At 45.6% G+C, this 12,514-nt stretch overlaps 1 protein-coding gene across 2 annotated transcripts in view; it reads right to left on the bottom strand.

Moving 5' to 3' along the window:
• Gnptab (N-acetylglucosamine-1-phosphate transferase subunits alpha and beta) overlaps positions 1-12,514 on the bottom strand; it is a 121,144-nt gene that overhangs the window by 38,013 nt on the left and 70,617 nt on the right. For both annotated transcript variants that reach the window (XM_084602361.1, XM_084602362.1), the window contains exons 15-17: positions 4,995-5,128; positions 4,447-4,688; positions 2,234-2,418 (exon numbers count right to left, since the gene is read on the bottom strand). In XM_084602361.1, the coding sequence (XP_084458487.1) occupies positions 2,234-2,418; positions 4,447-4,688; positions 4,995-5,128 (561 nt within the window). The remainder of the gene's footprint in view (positions 1-2,233; positions 2,419-4,446; positions 4,689-4,994; positions 5,129-12,514) is intronic.

The following is a 12,514-nucleotide window of genomic DNA, read 5'->3' as shown; positions in this document are numbered from 1 at the left end:
AGCCACGTCATATATCGAACTCAATTTCAACTGTCGTTCGATATATCGAACTCCGCACCCCCACGCACTCGAAAGTGTGCCTTCCCCAAAGATGATCGCATCACCCTCGGCCGTTTGCCGCGTGACATTTTCAAGCCACGCGTGGAAGGAACGAGAGGGGACAGTCTGACGACGGCTAGTCTGGGGCAGCGCCGCGCCCATTCCCCAAAGGTGCACACATCTGCGGTTATCGTTTCCCGCGCGCCAGCACGTGACGTTTGCAAGCCATATGCGTGAATGAACCAGAGAGAACCGGTGGAAACGAGAGGGGAAAAACGTGATAGAACGAAGCGCAAGGGTGTGCCCATTCTTTTGCTAGGCTATCTTTCTCCTTCCTCACTCCCGGCCTTCGTTCGCAGTAGCACGCGCTATGCATGCACCAAGCCAGCTCAGCCCGTTTTCCAACATAATGTAGGATGCTTTCTCCAGCATTTGCCCTCTGCGCGCGGCGGCTGACATGGCTAAGGCGCCTGCAGAGGCGGCAGATATCTCTCTCTCCTTTTTTTTTTGCAGGAGTCGTCCCTTCTTATCGTTGTGCTGTACGTGCGGCGTAGTGTAAGATATGGCGGCTGCAGACGTTAAGAAGCGGCAGTTTCTTTTTTTTCTTTTGCAAGAGTCGTCTATCCTTGCACATATCAATAAACGAAAACACACGGTCAGCTGTGATCATAACGCCGGCTTTTAGCATTTTTTGCTTCAAACGGCATTTGCAGCTATCACGCTTCCCAATGATTTTATCGCAGTGGACTACGCCCATCCCAAGCGTAGCGTGATAAATCGAACCAGGCTTGTGCAATCAAGCCATCACGGGCACTCTAACTAATTCGCTCCTTGCCACTGCAGGAGCTATCAACAGATGCCGTGATGTTATCGCTGCACAGCATCTTGGCACACTGCCAAGAAATAAGCTGTGGATGAGACGACCGAAATGAAGTGCGTGCACCATTGACATGCAAGCGAAAACGCTAGCGATTTCTGCCGCGGCGAAACAGAAACCTTGTTTCCAGCTGCCGCGGTGGCTCGAGCGGCGAGAGGGACGCAGCTCTAACAAGTTGGAAATTTTTCACTCTGTCGCTGCCGCTCGTTGCTGAGATAGCTCAATCACTTGCATGTGAGCGGGCTGGCGTTAACGGCTTATTTTTTTTTTTTCAAATTCTCGGGTGCAAAAGTGGCAAGTGGGTTCATTATGCGAGTGGGTTGATTACACAACAAATACGGTATCATTTTTTCGCATTGTAAGTGCTGTCACAAGCAGATTTCTGTATATAGAATTATCAATATATCAAACTTTTCGCGATCCCGTTCGAGTTCAATATGTCCGGTTCGACTGTATTATGAATTCGGGTAAAATTAACAGCGCCGCAGCTTGCAACTTTAGAGTGAAAGAGAAACTGCCATTTCTGTGTGTATAATCTGTGGGATGTAGCTATCATCATCATCAACACATCTAGTACCAACTCCTATCGCCCCCACGAAGCTATGGTTTATTATGCAGTAGTCAGCAGGCCTAGCCACCTGCCTTTTTTCTTCCTGTGTTGTGTGTCGTACGCGGGTCGATCGTTGTGCGTGCGGGAGAGTATATATTGTCTTTTATTGCGAAGTTAGTGCGAGATTGGCGATGATATTAGCCAGCGAAGTGCCAAGAAGATATGAATGCAGCTGCTTTCACTGCAAGAAATCGACACAGGGAAAAAGCGTTTCGGCCTACAGACAGCTAGCATTGCCCCATCGACCGCCGCAATCATTTTGAAAGACCGACACAAGATTTTCAAACTTCAGAGAGCATTAAAGATGAGATCTATTGAACATGGACAAAGTCTGTACTTTTATTGCTCAGTGCAATCACGCACGCGATGAGGTGTCCCGCAAAGTGGAAGGTGTATGCGCTGTAGTGGTGTAATGTAGTGCGCGGTCGTGTTTGCTGCATGCGACAGAAAAAAAATAATTGATTCCTTCAAATAAATCAACTTTGGAGTTAGTGTAACATTTTCATTTGAGGTTTTGCTTGTCTACACAAGTGCCTACTGCCAAGGTACATCATTTTCATACCTAGGTTTGACCACTGGTTTATAATCGCACATTTTTCATTACAACGATATTTCACAATAACGAATAATCTTTTGCGGTCCCGCGGGATTCGTTATATTAAGATCTGACTGTAGTTTTGAACAAATGTTTGAGGTTTCACACTCACCTTTGCTGCAGCCGTTTCATGACTTCAGTGTCGATCATGTGTGTCATGTGTGAAGGGACCTTGCGCGCCTCGTAGCCAAATGCTGCGTTGAACAGCCGGTTCACGTGACGTAGCGAGTCCCCAAAGGTGTCCAGAAGACGTCGACGGCGCCACTTGAAGGATTCTGCTGGCTCCTCCAGCCGCTTCTTTACAGTCATGCAGAAAGAAAGCAAACAAGATGCTTTTCCCAACAGTAAATAAATTAAATAGCCCACTTATTTCAGCCTTTCCCAAATGTAACCGGGCGGCAAGATTTGCTTCTCAGTCGTAAGGAGGATCCTTGATGGTTGCATAAAAATTAAAAGGTCTTGAAAGGCTAGGGCAACTATCCTAAACTTGGGGATATTTGGAGTGTTAGTGGTGGAATTAGTATTTCAATATAAGACTGGTATGCAAACCCTGCAGCCCGGTTTCCTTTGGCAGAAATGGTAGACATTTGGAGCCAGCATTTTGGTTGGTCGATATGCAACGAACTTGTCGGACTGAAATGGATGCTAACAAGGCTCCATGTACTCTTGATGTTTGGTTTCTGCACTCTTGATACAATGAACTCGCAGTGCGGACATCTCTTCGCTAGTGCTGAATATCGAAATATTCAGTAGAACCCCACAAGTTTCATGACAGTAAAACCTGAATTGATGTGAGAGGAACGTTTACGAAAGAAACAAGCGACCACAGATGATGCAAAGCGCCGTGTTTTCATGCCGATGATGCATCTACATGGCAAATGTAGCACTCACTGCTTTTGCTTTTGAAATGTGCCACAATACTGGACGAGCAGTGTGCATTCATTGCTAGCGCGTGGTTGCTCGCGTGCTCTTACACATTGGTAGCGAAAATAGCAGAAAGCGTCAGCGACGCAAGGCAGAGTCTGTTTGCCGAGACAACGGTGGCAGGCAAGGGGAATGTGCGAAGACGCAGGCACCTCCTGGCTTGGCGGCTGCATCAACACGCATGCTCCCCTAAGTGTGACTCCTCTGTCACCCCACTTTTTTCGCTCTATCAGACACGTTGAGCGAGCCACGACAGAGATGGAGGCTGCTAACACAGTAGCGCCGCATCCTCAATGCGATTGCGAAATGTTTGACTATTTCCATAACTTCGAGCAATTCTGATTCAGTGTAAATACTTTCACAGTAGTTTCCTTTACAACTAATTCTTAATCTGGTTTTTGCTATGTATTGTGCTTTCGAGCATTCACGCAAAAACTGCATATAACAAAAACTTGGATGACAAAAAAAAAGCGCTGAAATTTTTCCTTTTCGTTATAACCAGGCTTAACTGTACCGTGTATTGGACAAGAAAAGGCAGAAATTTAATGTCTTCATTCACTGCAAACAAAGATGCTGAGTGTTTTACCGGTGACAACGGCATTTCAGCACAATCTCATCCTGCATTATTGCACAGAACTGTAAACAGCATATGAGCTTGTGAGTGGCACACAGTGGGAGCAATGTCACGTGGCAATAAATAAATACCATCAGCTGAGAACAGACCTGCATGGACACATTTCCCATGCTTCTGCACTTAATGATATCGACTTCATACAATGCGAATACTTCTTGCAACACCGCCAAATTCATATTACCATAATCCGACTGTATTAACCTAAATAATGTTTCCACTGCATAATCAACTGAGCAAGGTAGCATGTGAAGCTGCTTACCTTGAGAGACATTCACTACTAAACTCTGATATCGCAAAACCCGGCGAATGAAAACCATGACCAATGGATTCATATGGCATACTTGCAAAAGCATTAGTTTTCTACAGCACATTACATGAGTAAAATATTGTCTATGTTAAGAAATGGACAAGTGGCATGCAACACTGGATCAAGACCCCCAAGGAGGGGCTGGATTGGTGCATCAAAGTGGCCACCAGTGCCTGCGCAAGGACATTATTTATTTTATATTATTGATGTGGTGTGCACATTTAAATGTGTGAAAAAACAGTGCGAGATGCACAATCACGAACGTAAGTGTGTCTGACACTTGGCATGCACACGTGCAGGTGTTGCTGATGAGACAACGAGGATCAAGTGTGACGTGGCATAAAAGCACCAGAGCCTACATGCCCTAAACCTGAAGTCCATCCATCAGCTGCCACCTTCTAACATCCATTTACTTGCACTCATACACATGTCCATGTCCTCACACTCACAATGTGCCCACCTTCATCAAGGCGCTGAACAGGTTCTGCTTCTCCCAAGGCAGCCAGCCCTCCCCAAGGCCAAGGAGGGCTCGCTGAGGCGGTCGCGACAACGTCGTTTCCTTCACCATGGTGACATCTGTCGCCTTCCTTTGCCGCCGAAAGACAAGTTCAATCTCCTCGTCACCCACCATGGTGGCATTGCCCACATACTGCTCAATCAGCTGCGACTTGTGCTTGCGGAAGCCCTTGAGTGTCAGCAGCCCTGTTGGTTCCAAAAAGGGGGAAGTTCATAGTTCACCAGCTCATAAAAAAAGAAGCCGAGAACCTGCAGCGATTGCAAAATATACTCTCTGGCTTTCAATCCCCTTATTCGCCAATGCTGTGCTTGTGTTCATATCCTTTCGGAATTGTGAACTCAAGTTCAGCTTCAATGTAGCTTTGACTGTAACACTGCATGATGTGAATACAGGTGACTAGGGTACATGCCCAACAGAAGAGTTGTACATACATGGAAGAAACAATTGTTGCATGAACACAGGAACGGGGCTCACAATTCAGCCCCACTTACCTGACGTGTAGAGGACTCTGGCGTCTACAATCTGCCGCACAAGTTCACCAGGCAGTGCAGAACGCCTCACATCAACATCTGCATACCGGTACAGCTCCTCACCGTCTGGCAGCAATGCAGGCACTGGAGGGTACCTGTGCAAATGGCACAATGAAATGGCTGTAGTTCTGTGAGTGCCTTTCAGTGGTTGCTGTACTCACTGTCAGCAAAGTAAATGCCCAGACAAGAGGGTCCCATTTTTATACAGCCACAGCACTACTTCTGCAGGTACAAACCCAGACAACGCCTTGTTCCGCCAGAATGACCTTCAAGATCAGCCAAGGTCAAAATGGAACTTATCCTGCCAAGTGACAAGTCTTGCTTTAGGATAGTGTATTATGGAGCAACTGGCACATCATCATGACCATTGCTCAGTTTCTCAATGATCTTGACCCTGAGTCATTGACTTGTGTGGTTCTCAATGACATTCGCATGACTGATCCTGAAATGATATCAGTAAACTACGTGATAAACGGGGATAAAAAAGCCGCTACGCCAGAGCCAAGCATGGAGGATGAATGAAGAAGAGCGGGGTCATCGAGCCATGAGGCTCACAATGAGTATCCACATCGAAAAACTTTGTTTAAGAGTACAAAAGCATATAAACAGTTTTGCAACGACACTGAAGAAACTAGCATTTCAGCAATGCAGAAAATGGCATGCAACTGAACACATGGCTTATGAAAGAAAAAGCCCCAATTTAACTACGATTGACTGCACAGTAAAATGGCCCATTATAAGCAATCACAGTGTTTATCCTCAATTAAAGTAGGTAAAGGATAGGGGTATTCATGTGACTTCAATGCTGACATCAGTGCACAGCCGAAGCCATATTTGCGTTCTGTTCCGACTAGTGCGGTTGGCAGCTCAGTTACTCGTGTACCACCGTTTTCTCTGTCACTATACCTTTTACCAGCACTGGTGTAACGAAAACTAAATCGGCATCACGAGTGACAGCTTGAACTATCTGGAAAGTTTGCGCGATGCGGACAGAGACCGGTATATAAAAAAATGGAACTGTGCGGCACAGACTCGTTTGTAGACAGCGTGCACAACAGCGCGGTAAGCAGTGACCTGTGGCAATACTAAATATGTGCGACATTCATACGTTCCTTGCGCTACGGACGACCTTCTTCACAAGAAACCAACTGAAAGCCGACAGATCACTTGAAGGATACAGCTCATTACAAGTGGCTGGTTTATAGACCCATGGCTGAAGCAGCGAACCCGCGAGTTGTGCAATTACATGTGTGCCGTAAAATTCTTCTCGCAGCTTTACTGCTGAATCCTTGCAGCTCAAATATATTATAGAAATGGCATGCTGACTTTTATACCAAACCCGTTAGGGGTACTTGCCTGATTCAATCAGAAGTCAAATGTCTGCATCGACTGTGGCGGAAACTAAGCAAAAGAATCTGCTATTACAGCGATGGCACCGGTGTCATCATCCCGTTGCGTTGCAGGCTCAAAATTATTTTTTACAATGCACTAACAACTCTTCAAATTTACTGAAGTTTTTCCCAAAGTAAACTTCACAAGTTTATAAAGCTCTTCAAACTTTTTGCAAAACAACTTCGATGGTGATGGCGCCACAGGTGCCATCGCTGAGACAGCGGCCTGCTTTGCTTCGCAGCCAACTTAGACGATGCGAACATCCGACGTCTTCTGATCGAATGAGGCAAGTACGCCAAATGAATTTGGTATAAAAAAGTTTCGGCTACCAGATGTCGTTTTTGCGCGAAATTTGAGCTACAAGGATTCAGTGGCTCAGCCGAGAGATGCACAACACGCATTATCTTCGGATTAGTTAAAGCCACTACTAAAATTAAATTTATTGCACACGCAACTCAATCATCCTCAGTGTTTGTCGAGCCCTTTTTTCAAGACTTCGATTACCGCAAAGCACGATGGGAAGGTGTTGGCGGCGCACTGCATGCACATGCATGGCTGGAAACAGTGAAGCATACTGTCATGTACGTTACTGCGCTGCTCTTTTACCTGGAATACGGCGTGCAAATGTGTGGAGAGCAGTTGTGCATGGATCGTGGCAACAGTTGTCAGCCAAGGCACATTGAGAAGATTTCAGCCCAGCCCACTGTTGACACAAATTTCCCATCTTCCGCAATAACCGCGTTTGAGCCGTGCCACCTACACGTGACGTTTTATCTCGGAGAATTGTTTCGTTCGGCCGAGGTCCTTAGTGCAGCTCATCAGCTTCTGTTGCTTACTCTGTGTACGGCTATTAAAGTCTATGACAGCGCAATAACTCATAGCTGTGGATGCCACTGCTTGCAGAACCGCACGAGAGCAATTGATACGTACGTTCGCCCTGTTCTTTCAGTGGATACAAAAGTGGCTGACTGCCCCACAGTTACCCACAAAGCACCACACACGATGTGTCAGTGAATACCCCCTATAGATGAACTTGATGGATGGATAGGTTTAAGTGTCCGGCAAACCCACAAACCGACTCCCAAAAAACAAAAGCCTTCGTCAGAATCCAGTCTGAGAACCCCTTCAGCAAACTATTGCCCTGGAGGTGGGCTTCACTACTGGCAGCTACTACATGCGACAAAATGTCCAGCCTGCAGTATGTCATCACATAAGCCATCACATAAGCTAGCAGGAGAATATACACCACCCTTATTTATGCACAGGCAACCGAAGATTCGCCCCACAATTGTAATCTATGATGGGGTCACATTTGCCAGTGCTGAACACTGCACAATGATTTGCCTGAACATCGGATGTGCCAGCCACCAAGCCTGGCCACTGGCTGAGCAAAACTTTGAGGCAAAACAGCACTAAGTTCTTAACCTGCATTGTCAGAGTCAGATCAGACATGAAACAAGGCACTCAAAATTGGGCATGTAAAACAAGAACAAGAACAAAAAAGAAAAGCTCACCATAGCCTTCCCGACAGTGTGCTCAAAGCTAAGTACTTGATGAAACCAAGAGAAAATGTCGTTCTCACTTAGTTTTCACCTAAAACGCGGATAACCCCAATCCAGCAGGTATTCGTCATAGTATAAAATTACTGTGATGAAAACAGTTTTTGACAGTTTTTTTTGGGCCTATTTCATAATTAAAGCTTCCAATTAAATAGAAACTTTTTTCTCGTGCCTTGAAGGCTAAAGTAACATAAATATACTGTGTTCAGCAGCAATAAGCACAAGTAAGTGGTATACAGAAGACTGTATAAAACTTATACTAGATTTTTCAGTAGGGTACAAACATATATGTGCAATTTTGGATTAATTTTGCCTGCAAATACAGTCGAACCCGGTTATATCGAACCCGGACATATCGAATTTTGGTTATATCGAACTCACGGAATATACCCTTGAAAATCCCATGTAAAAGTATAGGAAAGCTGCGTCATATATCGAACTTAATTTCACCCGTCGTTCGATATATCAAACTCCGCACGACGCACTGGAAAGTGTGCCTTCCCCAAAGACGATCGCATCACCCTTGGCCGTTTGCCGCGTGCCGTTTTCAAGCCACGTGCGGAAGGAATGAGAGGGGACAGTTCGGCGACAGCTGGTCTGGGCAGCGCCGCGCCCATTCCCCAAAGGCATCTGCAGTTATCGTTTTCCGCGCGCCAACACATGACGTTTGCAAGCCATGTGCGTGGGTGTGCCTATCCTTTTGTCGAGCTCTCTCTCTCCTTCAGCACGCGCTACGCATGCGCCAAGCCAGCTCAGCCCGTTTTCAGACAGGCGTCGACGCTTTCTCCAGCGTGTGTTGCGAACCCTCTGCGCGCGGCGGCTGAGGTGGCTATGGTGCCTGCGGACGTTAAAAAGCGGCAGCTCTCTCTCTCTCTGCTTTCTTTTTTTTTTTTTTTTTGCGAGTCATCCTTTTTTATCGTTGTGCTGGTCGGACGTTAAGAAGCGGCTTTTTTTTTTTTTTTTTTTGCGGGAGTTGTTTATTTTTGGATGTATGAATCAACGAAAGCACGCGGTCAGCTGCTGCGATCCTGATGCCCGCCCCAAGCGCGGCGTGATAAATCGAACCAGGCTAGTACGTGCAATCAAGCCATCACGGGCACTCTGCCAAGTTCGCTCCTCTCCACCCCAGGAGCCATCAAAAGATAAACGCGCCCCGATGTTATCGCTGCGCAGCATCTTGGCACGCTGCCAAGAAATGAGCTGTGGATGAGACGACCGAAACGGAGTGGCACGCCATCGACATGCAGCGAAAATGCTCACGATTTCTGCCGCGGCAACACAGAAATCTTGTTTAGAGTTGCAGCGGTGGCTCGAGCAGCGAGAGGAGCGCAGTTTCACCAAGTTTGAAATTTTTCGCTCTGTCGCTGCCGCTCGTCGCTGAGATCGCTCAATCGCTTGCATGTAAGCGAGCTGGCCTTAAGCCTTTTTTTTTTTTTTTTTTTCAAATTCTCGGTGCAAGTGCAGGGTGGGTTCATTATGAGAGTGGGTTGATTACGCGACAAATACGGTATCGTTTTTTGGCATCGTAAGTGCCGTCACAAGCCGATTTTTTTATATCGAATTATCGATATATCGAACTATTTCGCGATCCCCTTCGCGTTCAATATATCCGGGTTCGACTGTACCACGTGATCACGTGGTATTTGCAGTTGGTACAATACAATGTATGCCTTTTTTTATTTTAAGCTTTTTCGCTGACCAGATATTTAATAACAAATTTGATATTCGAAGGCATTTTTTCCCCATATTCGTATTCATATTCGGAAATTTCAATATTTGCATGCCAGTAGTTGAAACTCTTAACATGAGTGACCTCATCGCCCACATGAGTAGTATATCTGAAATACCCTTTCAACTGTGTTTCACTAGTGCTTTGTTTGGCCTATCTTCCGCTAGTTTGGCAGCAATTGTAATAAAAATCAGAGTTTGTAATCAGAAAAAAAAAAACAACCTTAGAATGAATTCCACTGGCCGTAGCTAGTATTCTGTAGATCAGAAATCAATCAGGAATACAAAGCAAAACTCAAGCTCAGAAAAAGAGCACAATGAGTTCAAAAATTTGTAAAACCAATTCTGAAAACATCCTTTTCCACTACTCAATTAATCTTCAGCAGCTTTTCCACTTAGGAACAAACTGACAAGTTGATAATACAGAAGCAATTGTTTCAGAGCATTAGTTGCTCAGCATTCATTCGCGAGTTTTGTGTTATTCCTGGACCAAATACTACGTCATGCATTCCACAGGCGGCACTGCTGACTTATGCACAGCATGTTGTTTCATCTTATACGCAACAAAAATAGTTGTCTTCATCGTCATGCCTAGGCACGAGAGCTCTAGGCTATTGCCACAGCCGATGACATTTCATGTAAAACTGCAACATAACCTCGCGGTGTGCAGTTATTGTCTTCATCAAGTTCCAAATGCAAAACACTCTTGTGCTGCGCAGTGAACATTGTTGTCTTCATGAAGTTCATCTTCGCTGCTTCTTCAGTTAACCTACGTAATTATGCCATACAGATACACCATCTCACTAAAGACAGAGACCGCAGTTGTACCAGACAGTCTGCCGTGGCCATCAAATAATGAGAAGCCAGGCTAACTTGTCGCAGAGAAGCTTACCAAGTGTGGAAGCGAGCCAAGATTTAAGTGGCAGCAGCAGGTGCAGCCAGTAGCTAACGCTTGTGAGACTTGGTTCGAGGATTGTTGAACCTCTACAATTTGTTTGTTTTTTTAGTTTACTGTAGAAACGAGGTGCACGCTCTCTGTGTTTGCACGTCTAACGCCCCCCTGCACCAGAGGTCGGAAAGATGCATCGATTTCCATGTTGAAGATGCTGGTTCACGTTTCTCTTCTCACGTCAACAAGCTTGATGAGAGAATTTCATGGAAGCCATGCGGCCCTGCGATTGTTTAAGCGATATCTTCACTTTCCCATCCACAGGAAAAAAAGTGGTTTTCGAGTGGTGTCATTAATTTTTTTTTCTTTAACAAAACTTGCTTGGTAGAGGAGTGTCTAGTATCAAATTGTAGAGGAGCAATTCCTCTTCCCAGTGGTATTAGTGGCAATCAACATATGAGCAAGTGATGAAAAAAATAACTACCAGCAAAAAAATGCAGTTAAAAAAAAAAAGCACACAAAAGCATCAAAGTTTCTTGGCACAAAAAAAAAATTTTCAAAATTACGTTTTTTACAACAGGGTTGGTTGTAAAACCTGTTGGCTTTTGCAATCACATTCAAGCGCATGGCATGTGCACCAAAAAAATATTCTCAGTTTCGGGGCTTTGGCAATCATCGTCTGGGTCCCTAGCCAAATGCACACCTTTCCATAGAAAGTCTTTTTCGGTACCTCTAAACGTGTTGCATATCGCAATTTTCTTAAAAGCACAACCAACGAGCGCCCTGGGAATGCTGGTCATGTGTTCACAAACTGCGACTGTGGGGTGTGACCAGCATGACTGGAGAGACCCACATGAGTAATCCAGTGAGAGTAGCTGCAGGCTCTGCCTACCTCACCCAGTCACTCAATGTTGTGCCGGTGCCTTCTGAAGCTGGTGTGTTTCTTTTTAAAAATGCCAAGTACAGTTGAACCTGCTTATAACGAACCTCCATTTTACGAATTCCTCGATTTTACGAAGTTTTTCTATTCCCCGTTGCAAGTCCCATAGAAACCAATGTATTTTGGACCTCAATGTAACAAAGTGGCTAGGGGAGAAAACCTTGAAATAACGAATTCGGGCCGTCATCCGCCGAGTCTTTTTGCCGCATATTTTAAGAACATAGAGCGAAGTTGTGCCAGATTTTTTCGTTAGTTAATGATCAAGAATGATGACCGCCTAAAAAAAACATTCGCAGCCGCGGCGAGCGAGCATATTACTCGCCCACGCGGTGGTGATGATGATAATGCACAGGCGCCCCGCTAGCAGCGCCACTCTTTGATGTAGAAATCACCACTTCGTCTGCGTGACACTAGGTGGCGCGACAGGCGTTTCTCGAACTTTGTTGTTTGTTTTCATTCGGTGCTTTTCGGGTCCATCTCTTTGTTGCCCTACGTTGTTCCGGCAAGCTTGCTTCCGACGTGTGCATTTCGTTTTTGTCTTCGTGTATCTGTGCGCCGGGTCGTGTTGGTGCTTTAAGACATCGATAATGAATGCGTCCACGAAAAAACGGAAAATATTGTCTCTTGAGGACAAAATTGCTATTCTGGACGCTGTTGCTGGAGGCGAAAAAAAGAAGGATATAGCTGCCAGGTTTGGAATCCCAGCCAGCTCTCTCTCTACCATACTCAACGCGAAAGATGCGATTCGTGGTGCAATGGAGTCTGGTGCTGACGGCAAAAAAAAGAAGCTGAAGCCATCAACATATGCCGACGTGGACAAAGCGGTGTTCGCATGGTTCATGGACACGAGGGCTAGAAATCTTCCGATCAGCGGCGCTCTCTTGCAACAAAAGGCACGTGATTATGCTTGCATCTTGGGCTTTGATGACCTAAAAGCGAGCAACGGATGGCTGCAAGGCTTCAAAAAGATGGC

This window comes from Amblyomma maculatum, chromosome 4, assembly GCF_055883805.1.
Source record: "Amblyomma maculatum isolate TAMU_Amacu chromosome 4, ASM5588380v1, whole genome shotgun sequence".
In the NCBI taxonomy this organism is placed as follows: Eukaryota; Metazoa; Arthropoda; class Arachnida; order Ixodida; family Ixodidae; genus Amblyomma; species Amblyomma maculatum.
This window is presented reverse-complemented; position numbering and strand designations above follow the sequence as displayed.